Source organism: Carettochelys insculpta, chromosome 3 (genome assembly GCF_033958435.1).
Source record: "Carettochelys insculpta isolate YL-2023 chromosome 3, ASM3395843v1, whole genome shotgun sequence".
Taxonomy (NCBI): domain Eukaryota; kingdom Metazoa; phylum Chordata; order Testudines; family Carettochelyidae; genus Carettochelys; species Carettochelys insculpta.
Genome location: NC_134139.1, coordinates 150,160,267 through 150,174,553, shown reverse-complemented (window position 1 = coordinate 150,174,553; position 14,287 = coordinate 150,160,267). Strand labels below are relative to the sequence as shown.

General features: G+C 46.5%; 1 protein-coding gene across 1 annotated transcript in view; it reads right to left on the bottom strand.

Moving 5' to 3' along the window:
* Window positions 1-13,226, bottom strand: part of COL12A1 (collagen type XII alpha 1 chain) — a 131,534-nt gene extending 118,308 nt beyond the window's left edge. The window contains 2 exon segments of the mRNA XM_074991007.1: window positions 10,323-10,429; window positions 12,995-13,226. Of these exon segments, the coding sequence (XP_074847108.1) occupies window positions 10,323-10,395 (73 nt within the window). The 5' untranslated portion in view covers window positions 10,396-10,429; window positions 12,995-13,226.
* Between the last annotated feature and the right edge of the window lie 1,061 nt (window positions 13,227-14,287).

The following is a 14,287-nucleotide window of genomic DNA, read 5'->3' as shown; positions in this document are numbered from 1 at the left end:
TACAAAGTAATATAAGATTCAGCCATACTTTCCGTAAATATTTGACACTGTGTTGCGAGCATTCTTTATTAGTCAGTCTGTTTCCTGGAAGATCTCCATCATATATTAAGGATTTTTTGTTTTGTTATTTAAACACATTTCAATTAAAAAGCATCTTTGAGCCAAAAATCATGGAATTTAACCACTGCTAGGTCTTTACACAACCATAAGAAAATTATAATAATGAAGTAGACAGTCTTCTGACAGATATTTACTGTCATACTTCCAACCACAGGATAATATGGCTTTGTAGTATTGATATACTAGTAGTACTGGAATAAATGTTATTCTTCCTATTATCCATACACAGGCAGTGAGATTAGACTATTAATCTACATGCAATTTATTCATCATTCTTTTACTGTAATCACACTGCTAAAGACAGCAAAATAGTTTAGTATCAAAATCATGCAATGGCTGTTAATAATAAAATACATTTGCATATTAAGAATATCATTATAAAATATTGTTACAGTAGCAATGGCTCAGGACAAATTTAATGCAAAGGCAGAGACAACTGACCTGAGCATGCTTCAAAAGAAAAAAAAAATCAGTACATGGAAAAAAATAGCACCACCAACCTTGAAAGCAAATTGACCTGATGCAGCAGAGACCTTAGGCTGTAACTGCTGATGGACAGCAGCAGCCCAACTTGTTGATATCCAAATGACCGGATTCCTGATAAACTGAAAAACTGACTGTGGGGAAAAGTCTTTAACATTTTAAAGGATTTTAATCCATTTTATGAAAATTCAGAAGTGGTACTTGGCAGTTAAAATGTAGAGTACAATCAATATTTAAACACCATAAATGCCATCCACACACGAAAGCTAAACAAACCCAAATGCTGTTCCAACTAAAGTAACAGGAATTTTCCTTGAGACATTCAGGATTTGGCCCCCAGCCATTAACATTTTTATTGAATTATTAATACCATTCAAGGGAAAGAAAAAACTCTTTAGATGCTAAGCCTGCAACTGGATCCAATCCTCACCCAGAAGAACCCCATGGACTTCAGCGGGTGTTCTGCACAAACCAAGGATTAATTCACATGGAACTTACTGCAGTCTCTGGGCCTAACTATGTTCATATGACTGAGGACTGGGTCAAACGAAGCACGGTATAAGATTTTTGTGGTAAAAAACTCATAATAATCAAAAATAAATGAGTCAGCTGCTATTTCACATTCTTCTACTTCTTCTTCTTCTGGCTCATCATGGCGAAAACATGCATTTGTTATATGGTCTCAGTCCTACAGTACTTTAATAGACAAAATGTCCACCAAAGGTAATTAGAGTTTTGTCTGGGCTGGGCCTAAAGCACTGGGGCCTTAAAGCCGTCATCCTGCAAAGACATATGTATGCATATAACTATACTCAGGTGAGCTGCCTTCATCAAGATTTTTCATGCAAAGAAAGTTACACCTGTGTGTAAGTCTCTGCAAGATGGGGCACTTACTGCCTGATCCTATCCAAGTCAACGGCAATGATCTCATTGATTTTAGAAATGCAGGATCAGGACCAGTGTTCCCTCTAATCTTTTTCATCTGTGGGCAGAATAAGGTTTTTATTTGTATTTGCACTGAGGTACGTGTGAATGTGCAACACCAGAAAAAAAACAAAAAAAAAGTGGCTGGGGATGTTCTGCTAATCAGATGGATGGCATATGAACTTCTCCTGAGAGACCGCACGATCACGTGGCTTGCCGACAAGCCCACCAACAGGGCAAGGAGGAAGTGACAAAGGGGACTGGTGCTCGGGACCCAATGATTCAAAGGGGCTCAGGGCTCTGGCCACCACCACTGCCACAATAGCAGTGGTGACAACTGGAGCCCAAGCCCTTTAAATCAATGCTGGAGCACCGCACCCTGCATTCTGAGTGGCGCTGAGGGCTGCCTGCCATCAGCCCACCCCTTCTGTCCTCAATCCTGCCCCTTCCAGGAGTGTGGAGCCGCTTTCCCCTCCAGTTGTTGCCTAGAGAAAACAGTAAGATACATTTGCCTACTGAAGCAAAAAACTAACACCACTTGGTAAGATTTTACATTTACTTGATGAGAGCAAATTTGCATTGTTTGCTTAGGACTAATTATACAGAATTCATTTAAAATAATAGAAATGTCTATATATCATGAAAATTCCAGCTAGAGTGTTGTAGAGTGGTCTCAATCCACCACACAATGCACTAATCCCACTGTGAACTGGCAATGAGAAGGTTCCAATGAATTAAACAACTTATAAAAATCCATTTTTAGAAGACAATATTTCATGTGTTCATATATCTTTCAGTCACTTCCAGAAATACTGTAAGTAAATTTCTTTGTTATATGTCAAAAAAATGCATGCCCAGTCATAAGTTATCTAATTCATGCCACTACCTATATTGTAGAGATCCGAATGTGTTTCCCCCCCATATTATATGTGGTATGCATTATATTGGCTCTATAGCTTAGCAGGTAATGCAAACCCAATATAAAATAAAAGCAAATGTTAGTTCACAGATTGTACAAGGTAGCTGCTAGAGATTCACAATCAACATCCAATTCATTAAAAGAACAATGTAAAGTAATTTAGATCCATAACTTGACCTATAATAAAATTGTCGTACTCTAGAAGCAGCTAACCTACAGCAGCTATACTATCTGTTATATAAAAACTTAAACCTCATCACAGAGGATACATCTACACTTACTGGAAGATCGACACGGTAGCGGTCAATCTTCTGGAGTTTGATTTAGTGCGCCAAGTGGGGCCATACTAAATTGAACCACCAGGGCTCCACCATCGACCCTTGTACTCCTCACAACTGCGAGGAGTAAGGGAAGTCAGTGGGAGAGCATCTTCCTCCTGACGTGAGTTCTCTGAAGGCTGGACAGGACCCAATATTCTTGTTTATTCATATGTTATTCTTTTCTTTTTATATGGCAAGGATTTGTTCGGATGAAACTAACCAGATACTGGACTGCACCCATTAACGTCAGAGTCTAATCTCAGAAAAGGAACCAATAAGCCTCTGATTTTAATAAAATACAACTATTGTTTAATAAAACATAACTTCCCAACCTCGGTGCATATGCAGTGTTGCTTACAACACCAAAGACTGCCATCTATGTTCACATTTTTATAAATTATACATGTACCTTATATTGCTTATATTTTTCAGTAAAAATGTAACAAAGTATACCTCAATACTTCAAATTTTGAAATATATATTTAATATACACACAGCTCTGTGTGCTTTATTTGTGTGTGCGCTTCAAAGAATTAGACTTTTATCAGTAAATGTTGATACGTCAATTTTACTGTACACACACAAAATTACAAAAATATGTTCACTGATCACCTAAATTTACAGATCGTCAAAGTAAGAAAAATATTGTTCGAGAACTTATTAGAGGATATTTACTTTGCATATTTTTACACCTGATGCTGACAATTTGTGTTTCAATGGTTGTAATGCTTTAATGTTATTAGTCTAAACATCTAGTTATCAAATAAGTATTATCTGACCCTTCTATTTCCTGACCTCCAACAATTTCTAAAATTTTGCCAAATCTGTATATATAGGTACATACATATATGTGTCTAGTGTGCGTAGATGTGGCACAATTTAATTTAGATTCATAGACAGAAAGATAAACTTTGCTACGGTGAGAAAAATAAGCAATTACATTTCCTATTAATATTTAAATTGCACTATTGACCATATTAAGGATTGGACTCACAACCTTGACATTAAGCAGACCACTGCTCAGACTACTGAGTTATCCCATACTCCATGTTTTGCTTTCTTTTTTTGTGAAATGGTCACACATTCACTGGTAATTTATGTGAGATCACCAACACACTTCTCAGAAGCCAAGCAACAGTCATCATGCAAGCCACCACCAACCTGATCTAAATTTGAATAGGTGATGTAAACCTAAAAGATGTCCTATGCCCTTGCTCATCACTTCTCAACACCTGTATTGTCAGTCATTTCTTTCTTTATTAAACACATACTCCTTTACATACAAAACTTCCTTAGTCCCTTAACAGCAATGGCTGCATATTCTTTTTATTCTCTATATTATATTTTCGAAAGATACATTAAACTACAAACATTCCATTTTCCCTCAGGCTCATCAACTACCCAAAGGTAGCAGAGCTTAGCACAATTATGCTCTGCTATCCTTCCCAGGAAAAAAGAGATTTTTCTGGAATTTAAATCTAATTGGTCACCTGAAATGAAGAAGTGTCACAATCTTCAACTGTTTAATAGTGCCAATAATATAGTGCATTTGTAACAATGATGGCCACAGGTCATAGGCAAAAGGGCTTGCACCTGCAACCGTAGGGGCTAAAGCCCTGTCCCCTACCACATGAGCTAAAGGCTAGCTGGCTCCCAGCCAACACAGTAGAAAAGAGACTTCACTCTCCCCTAATACATGGTCTCAGTGCCTCTGGGGTTACACATTCTTCTTTAAGAAACAGAGGGTGCATTTACACTAGGACCTAACTTCGAAATTAGGGGCTACTTCAAAGTTGCCTGCAGAGTATCTGCACACGTTTTCCCTTATTTCAAAAGTTAACTTCAAAATAAGGGAGCCCAACTGCAAAGTCCTTACTCCGTTCCCAGGAATGGAGTTGTGCCCTACTTCGAAGTTTAAGTTGCATTATTTTGATTCTGGCAAACCTCATTTTCTGAAGAATAAAGCCTATTTTGAAATAGACCATAATGGGCCCCAATGGCACTATTTTTCACAGAAGCTACATCTACACAACAGCCCTATTTCAAAATAACACAACCACACACTAAAGGCATTTCAAAATAGCACTTTGTTATTTTGAAACAGCATTTCTGGGTCCACAGCACTATTGAACAATAGTGCGATTGCAGCCCAGTAAGGCCAATTTCAAAATAGGCTTTATTCCTCAGACAATGAGGTTTGCCAGAATCAAAATAATGCATCCAGTATTTCAAATTTATTTTGAAATAGCGTGTGCGTCCTTTAGACACTGCCAAAGTTATTTCAAAATAACTGATATTATTTCAAGATAACTTGACCATGTAGACATAGCCTGAGAGTGTTAACTATAAGGCTATTCACACCTAGAAGTATTTTGCCCATCCGTAGCTGATACCGGTAAAACATTCCTATTTATCTCTAAAAGATTCTGATTTCCACTTATTCTTTATGGTCCCCAGTGACGAAAAATAATGTGAGGGGGTAAAAAAATTAGTTTTTTGTCATAAGATATTGATGTAAAGTACTACAGTATATCACAGATGCTGGACTAGAGAAGTAGGATAAAAAAAATTAGGTAGCGAATGAAGTATAACATAATAAACCAGAAATCACAGCAGAAAGTATAGAACACAATAGCTGCGTCTACTCAGGCAGCCTCTGTCGACAGATGGAGTCTACATACAAAAGCAGATCTAAACAACAAGCTGCTCTGTTGACAAAGAGCAGGCAAACTGCTCTTTCCTCTCTCAACAGAATGGCTGACCAGAAGCTCTACAAGCACAGATGCCCAGTGAACCAGAAACTCCCTCTGTCGACAAAAGTGTCTACACTGTTGACAGAGACATTATACCTGACTGGTAACAGGGATAATGCTGCTGACTGAACAGCTGAGTTTCATCAACAAACTCTCAGCAGAGCGCTTTAACCATGCAGATGCTTGGCAAGTTTTGTCAACAAAAGCCCAGCATTATAGACAGAGGCTGCCCGCGTAGACACAGCCAACATGTCAGAAAAGGGGCTAAATGGATGATAAACAGAAATTTAGAATGGAGAACCATAAAATCCAGAGCTTGGAAAATCTAATGGCCAACTTGCTAAGGTTAAATGAAGAGCTTTCCCAGTGAAGTGCCATCAACTTCTAAGGTTTCTGTTTTGTTTTGTCTTGCTTAATGTTATGTATCTGGCCCTTCTGGTATTAACATAAGCTTACAAAAGTAAACTAAGTATAAACCACTCCAGTGCTGTCTTCCTAAGTCTACAGCCCATTACAGTACCCTTGCTAATTATCATAGCTTTCGAAACCATACCAGAGTAATGCTGATATTCAGAACTCCTATATGAGAAGCCATGAAATGGTTAAGAACACTTTTTCCCCTCTATGCAGAGGCAGGGGATACTCTGAGAAGCAGCAAACACGGAAGCTATTCCCTGGGAGGACTGACTCAAAAATAGAGGCAGGGGGGCAGAGACTGAGGCTCTCAATCTTCCCCTCTTCAATGCCAACTTGCCATTCTTCCTCTGCTTCCAGCAGGTTCCATACACTGGTAAGGGAGACAGAGCTTGATACTGCAGCACAAGTGGAAGCTTTGCTACCTAAGGAAGCCCCAGGAGGAGCAGTAATGAAGAGAAGGGAAGAAAAAAGAAAGAGAAAGGAAGCTTCTAGCAGCCAAAGAAGTATCAATTGGACAACTATACTGAGAGTATGTCTTCACTACCTAGAAGATTGGCCTGGTCAGGGTAGATCTTCTGGGGTTCAATTTCACATGCCTAGTAGAGACGTGAGAAATCGAACTATTTGGGGTTGGCAGATACATCTCAATATTGTGAGGAGTAAGGGACATTGACAGGAGAGTTCCTCATGTTAACCTCCCTCTCTCCTCTAGATAAGTCAATTCTAGCTACACAATTACCATAGCTAGAACTGCGTCTCTTGCAATTGACTTTAATTCCTAGTGTAGACCTGGCCCAATTTAATGGATATAGACAGCAACTGAAACAAAAAATTCTATGGCACTGGCTCAGAGTAGAATCCAAAAAGTGGGAACTGTCCCACCCCAGAATAGGGCTAGTTATTATGAAGTTGATGTTGGAGGAGTCAAACCAAAGGAAGAAATAAGTATTTGACAGCTATAGCTCAGCAGACAGATTAAGTGATGAAATAAGAGCAAAAACAAGATAAAGTGGATCCAATATATTCTTCAAGAGATGATGCACAATGGAGGCACAAAGTTAAAATAATGCAGGAGAGCAGCTGAGAATTTACAGATGAAAAACACTGAATAAGGCCAACTACATTAAATGCTAAATCATTATTTGATCCTGCTTTTGCATTCCTACTGACAGCAACTCCACTTCTCACTACACTTCACACTCCCACAATTTTCAACATTTTTTATTCTTCTGACTTTGCAGAAGTCCCTAATTCTTTCACATTGACCAAAATTTGTCCTATTTTAATGTGTGTTTTAATATTTCAAGAACTCCCAAACTATGACAAGTTTTGCCCTTCTTTACAGAGAACTCACAAAAGCAAGTTTGCTTCCTACTGGTAATGTTTCCACTTAGTTACTACAGCCAAGAAAAGAAAACAGAACCTGTCTGGTGTAAGCATAAATATTTCAGGAATGGGTCAGTGCTAATGGAACAAGCACATAGTTTAAAAAAAAAAAAAAAAGCCAGCAGGTATGCCCCTGATATTTAGATATATTGTATTTATTAAAAAAAAAAAATCTATGGATACAGAACAATGGCTGGGTTTGCAAAATGTTTTGAGTGCCTCATAAATCATAATGAGCCATTCTGTTCCACACAGGAAGCACTCAGCACTAAAAAGGATCAGGCCACAAGTCCTTTTTTGTTCAGTATTGTTTCACAGAGCTTGAAATGAGAATTATATCAACTCTGCTGAACATGTATCTAGTTCCTGTATGACTAAATGCTTCTGTACTCCACAAAAAAAAAAATAATTGGTAACTTTCAGCAATAATACACAGCCAATTACAACAGTTATCAATATACTTAGTTGGTCAGGGCCCAACACACACTGGTTCACAACAGAAAGTATCTTACTCCACGAGTGACATCTTCAAAATCAACAAAGCTATTTATGCAGTAGGGCACCCTTCACAACAAACAAAGGTGGTAGGATCTTGCCTTTTTGTAGACTTCTACTTAAGGTTTAAACATATATATTTGTCCTCTCCCTACACCAGTTCCACTCTTTTCATACGTTCCCTTACACGCCACTCCTGCAGTCCAAATGGCAGACTCTGAAATGATTTTAAATTACCTCCATTGGTTCCTCAGCCAACAACAGTGTGGCTGGAAGCCAGAGGCAATGATCACATTCATTTTCAGAGGAACCAGATGTTGTTAAAATTCTTGTATTTTTCAGCAAGCCACTCTGCTTTGTGCCTCTCCCGTCATCAATAGCTAGCACCTTGCCAAATTCACAGCCGTGAAAAACATGTCACAGACTATGAAATCTGGTCTCCCCTGTGGCATCTGTATAATATAAAGTAAAAGTATATAAAAGACCAGATCTCACATGGGAGACCAGCATTTTGTCAAATTGGGGTCCTGACTCAGAAGGGGGTTGTGGAGCAGGGAATATTGCAAGGTTATTGCAGTGGGTTGAAATATTGCCACACTTACTTCTGTGCTGCTTGCAGAGCTGGGGGACCAGAGAGTAGCAGCTACTGGCCAGATGCCCAGCTCTGAGGGAAGCACCCCACCAGCAGCAGCACAGAAGTGAGAGTGGCCATGCTATTCCATGCCTCATTTACATCTGTGCTGCTTTTGGAATTGGGTCAGGATTCCCACAGCTATGGAACCCTGAAATTTCAGCTTTAAATATCTGAAATTGTGAAGCTGAGTTTTAAAACTTTATGATCATGAACTCGATCAAAATGGATCCTGAATCTGGTAGGCCCTACTAATAACACTGCTGCTTCTGGAGGTCAAATCACATTGGCATTTCAATCAGCTTGGGTTTATTATTAATATTTATTATGTGTATTACCCATGGACCAGACCAGACCAAGAAAGTTCAGCTCCAGATATGAAATTTGCAACCCATGTTTAGCTCCAGAGCTGTGCAATTCAGCCTCTTACAGAACCAAGGCACAGCCCTTAGCTCTGCATAGGCTGGCCAACCCTCCAGGATTGCCTGTAAGCTCCCACAATTGACATCAATCTCCCAGCAACTAATGAAAGCAACATGGGATATTTTAACAGGGTATTTTAAGAAATACCTGGGAAAATATCTCCAGGAATAGCTTCAGTCAGAGTTGGCAACCCTAGTTCTATATCTGGGATCTGAAGGTTTCAAAAAGTTTGGAGAATTGCTTTGGTTTAGCCCATTACCCTCACAGGGTTTCTGGCCTCAGAGGTCCTACCCAGGTCTAGAGGAGTTAGTCTGAGCCTATGTCTTTCCCTCCTACTTGCATTCCCTGGAGCACTTAAACCACCTCCAGCCTCCCAGGCAGAGAAATAAGGCTCCTGTCCTACTTGTGCATCAGCGGGGCAAGTGCTCCCTGCAGAGGTTTAAGTGGCACTAAATGGTAGTGCACCCCGCGCTGCGATAGAGGCTTCCCTCCTGGCTTTCATTCCTTCAGCTGGAGGAGGGAGAAGCCTTGGGCCCGGCCCCTCCTGCCCGATGTGGCCTAAGGCCCAGCCCCCTAGTGGGATAAATGGCGCCATAACCCCCCTGCTTGCGGGGGCACGGTGACTCCTGCAAGGAGCGCAGGATCCTGCAGCTAGTCCCGGCCGGCTGCCCGTCCGCTTGGGGTCGACGTGGCGAAGGGAAAGGGGCTCTAGGCACAGCAGACCTCTATGCCCCACACAGGGTGGGGCGGGCTCAGGGATTCCCTGTCTCCCGAGGGGCCCCGGGCACTGTCCTGCCCCAGCGCCGGGGCAGGGCCTTCCGGGCGGCGCAGCCTTGCCGGGGCCCGCGGCCGCAGCAGCCGCCCCGGCGACGTAGGAAGCCAGCGGTAGGGTCTCCCGGGAGCTGGAAAGCCCGGGAGCTGGCTGGCCGCCGAGCCCGGCGGGGGCTAATTGCCGCTCGCTACACACAGAGGCCGAGAGCCGCGCGCTGTTGGAGTCCTTTATTGGCAGGGGCTGCTGCGCCCGTGCTGACGTCACATACAGAACAGAGCAAGAACCACGCAGGAGGGCGTGTGCCAGCGCTTCGGGGCTTCTCCGCATTAGCCGAAGCGGTCGTGTTTGCACAGGAGCTTTCTGCAGCAGCCTTGCGCCTGCAGGGGCAGGGAGGGCGCGGCGGCGCTCCCAGCCTGGCCCCGCCTTCCCCGAGGTGGACGGGCGGGCGGTGTGGACAGCACACCGGAGAGACAGAGAGAGGAAGAGAGCCGATTGGCCAAGTGACATTAACGAAACACAGAGGAGCTGGACCAGAGGGACAGGGAAGAAGAGGCGTTTCTCTGAAGGAGAGAGAGAAGCGGGAGAGAAGTAACTGCACTGAGACTGGAGAGCGAGAAAGTTGGGGTGGGGAGGTAATTCTGCACCATCACTGAAAGGAGCCTGGGAGGGAATGATTTACCTTCAGCCTCTATCGAAGACAGGAGGAGAGCTGCGCACAGGGCAGCGATTGCTGAGGGCAGCCTGATTTTCATTTCTGCCGTGGGGATCACAACAACATGAATGGATCTGTGGGGATTAAAAAGAAAGAGAAGGAATAAGCAGGGCTTAGAGGATGTGGTGGGTGTAGTTAGCAAACATAAGAGCCGCAGACACCGCTGCGTTCCCTAACCCCCTTATCCCCAGCTCCCACCCAAGGGGCCAGGCTACAGCCGCTAGACTTGGAAGCCATCCAAAATGGACAGATTTGCATTACTGGCTGGAAGGACTAGCCTCACAATAATGTGCCTTTTGTTTCCGAGCCCTTTTGACAGTGTTAATCGGACAGAAGTGCCGCTTGGGTATTAAATTCGAATTAATTTGACCAGGGAAGTGGAGGAAAGCTTCCTGCTTCTCCATATGCAAAAGCCAGGCTGAGCTGCGTGACTTCATCCTAGTCTAGTGTGATGATGGCTAGTTCCTTTTTGTCTTGAATCAGATCAATATATCTGTTAGCTGGGGAGTTTACTCGGCTCTTTTTCCATAACTGCTGAAGCACTTAACAGTATTTGAACAGTCTCCGGGTAGTTTGGAAATAATAATAAAACTTTTTTTGTTCTCTCTAGAAATATGCAAGTCGTCCTTTCTGCAAGGTCTGAAATAGATTATGCAGAAGTGTGTAACACACAAGTGAAACCCGACACGGCCGCCTAAACCCTGATACTTCCACATCTGTTAGTTCGTTTGCACTGTCAAAGGGGAAATAGCTTTGCACTACTTGAGAGAAGACACGAGAGAACCATACCGTCGCTGCAGACTGCCTGGAAAGGAGCATCGATTGGAATTAGATTTGAATCATCCCTAATTACAAGCAGCTGCACACGTATAGCCGTGTTTGCTCCGCGCTGCATGGTTAGGGCCAGACCCACCATCGCTTACAAAGGCAACCCTCCCCCCCCCCTCCCCCAGGAGCGAATAGGCGTTTGAATAATAGCTGACACGTTAGGCCCTTATTCGCTCCTGAAGGGAAATACACACCCCGGGGAAATGTGTATCAATGGAGGGATTGTCTGTGTCTGTTATGAATTAGTGCGTCAGAAACTAGGCTAAGGTTGCAGGAGAGAGAGAAATCCACAAGCAATTAAGCAACGGTGCCTGAAACAAAACTAGGGGAGGAGAATGCATCAATCATTAGCCCGCAGAAAGAGCTCGGAGGAAAAGCAGTTGTGTGCTCTCGAGAGAGCCAAGAAAAGCCAGTTCAAAGGAGAAGAAGCTGACAAGACCCGACACTGCCCTGCCCAGCTGCTGGCACTAAACCCTGCTGCCTCGTATTAAATTCCTTAATTGCCTGACACCGCAGAGGTATCCCAGCAGCCCCGAGAGCGCAGAGGAGGGAAGTCAGTTTCAGAGGCTAGCGCCCAGGTCTGAAGCTACGGGCGATCACGCCTCCCCGGCACTGACTAAGGCGGCTTAAAGTACAGTGGTCACTTCAAAAGCATCCCCCGGTGCGGCAGTCCGCCGGCCAGCCTGGGCGAAGGCTGGAGAAGCCGCTGAAAGTGGACGTCAAAGCAGCTCTTGTCCGGGCTTAGACTGCCATCTTTTGAGCAGCAGCAGCAGAACCGAGCCGCTAGCGGCAGACCGCCAAGAGCACGTGTGTGCTGCCGCCGGCGGGCTGGCGTGCCGCGCAGGGTGGGGTGTCCGCAATCAATCAATAAATACAAATAAAACGTGTTGTTGCCGCTGCATTTCCCCGACTGCCCAGCAACACCGCGTTCGCCTCCCCGCTGCCCACCTATCCGCCTCGGCCCGCCCCTACGGCTTTGAGCTCAGCCCCTACCTCCACCAGCTGCCCCGCTGGGAGCCCGCCGCCCGCGTCAGCCCGGGCTCCGCGTTCCGCCCACTCCAGCCCCTTAGCCCAGCACAGTCACCCCGAGGCGAGCGGCCACTTTGATCCCCGGGCACAGCCTGGGGGAGCCGCTTTGCAAGGAGCCGCGGCGGGAGGAGGCGGGGGAGGGAGACCCCGCCAAAGGGCAGCAGCTCGGCTGGCGCCTCGCATGAGGTCCGCGGAGCTGGTCGCGACAGAGCTCTCAGGCGGCGCTAGGCAGGTTTGATGTCGCGGGTGGAAGGCGCGTTCATCAGCAGCTCAGCGCGCGGGAGACGCGAGGCCCCCAGGCGCTGCCGCCCAACGCGGGCAGCCCCTCTGGCTACGCGCACAGCCCGCCGCCCAGCGGCGCCGCCGCGCGCGCCCAGTAACGCGAGCTGCTGCGAAGCCGTCACTTCTCTGCCCCTGTCACCAAACCTCCGAGCGCCGGGGCGGAAGGAAACAGCCGCTCTGCGGCAGGCTCGGCTGCAGCTGGCTACCGCTGAGAGGTGTTTCCTCAGGCAGCGGCACTAGGCAGCGCCGGTCACCGCAGCGCCCTGGGTCATCAGTCCTGCAGCGCCTCCTCGCCCGGGGCTTGAGTGTAATTTCTGCATTGCTAAGGTTGTAACACACACACACACACACACACACACATCCGTCCCAAGTCCCCCTTCAGCCCCATTCAGTCAGCGGCCAGTGCCTCCACCAGCCCCGCGCGCGCGTGCGAGCGAAGGGCGCAGCCAGGCGCCGGCGACCCGAATCGCAGCGCTTCCCTCTCCTCTGCGCGCACAGACCTTCAGCGGCAGCTGCCGGGTAGCTGGGTCGGTGGCGGGGCCAGCTCCTCCGGCGGCGCCTGCAGCCCCGCGGTAGGACCTGGAAGAAGGGAGGAGGAGAGAGCTGAGCTCCGGGGCACCTCGTGGAGGGGAGAGCCAGCAGCTGGAGCAGAGGAGGAGGAGCCCAAGCCGCGGCAGTGCCCGCGAGCGAAGGAGACGCCTGGGTGGCGGTAGCTCCCGACGTGAGGGCTGCGCCCGGGAAGACTTGCCTTCTGCGAGTGGGCAGAGCCTCTCCCCAATCGGCTCCTTAAGAGAGGGCCGTTCCCAACTCGCAATTTACTCTCGTAAGCGGTTACGAAACGGCGGGGAAGGTGGACGGCTGCCACCGGATGATATATGCGCGCCTCGCTCCTCCAGCAAGAAGGGGGATCTACGGCTGGAAACTTGCGCATACTTCGCCACATTCCTAAGGCATGAGGAGGGCGAGCGCCGCGCAGCAGTGCCCTGGCGGGGGAAGGGGCAGGGGCCGGCGTGCCAAGGGCAGACCGAGCGCTGGCTCCTCCGCTCGGGAGCCAAGCAGCAGCCGGATCAGGTTTCCCTGGCGGAGGCGAAGACCATTTTTCAAACTAGGGGACAATGGGAAGAGACAAACCCCAAACCCCACAACCTTGGGCGGGCGCTGCAGCTTGGAATATGGTCCAAGGTCGCCAGTAACCCGCAGCCTGGTTCAAGTGTGGCTTTGCCCTCCCTGTTTCGAACGCCACTGCCAGGGCCGGACCCCATTGACAGAGAGGAAAAGCGGGGGAGGGGGGTGAACACAAGGGTCACAAACCCCAGCAAAACCCGCGCCCGCGGGGAGTTGGCTAAGGGCAGCCGGGCTCGTAGCAGGAGCGCGCCAGGTTATCTGCCCGCTCAAAGGGAAGTCCGACTTGAAGCCTGCCAAGCCCGAGGAGGTGAAGCGGTTTGAAGAAGCAATCGGGCTACCAGCATGTGCGCTGGGTTAGTCACCCCTGCTGCGGAGATGGCTTGTTGGGAGCACAAAACACAACAGAGGGGCGAGCTGATAGAAGCGAAGTAGATGGAAAGGCGACATGGGGAGGTAGAATAAGAGAAAACGAACTGAGCCTAAATGAAAGGCTATACTCCCAATCCAGCCTCCCTATTTCCCCCTCCAACCACCCACCGCCCTGCCCCCTCCGCTTATTAGCCCGCCTAAGGCTGCAGTTACACTTCAGTACAGCGATCTGTCCACAGCAGTTACTGTCGGAAGACTTGTTCCGACAAAACTTCTGTTGCCAGACCTACACGTAAAAG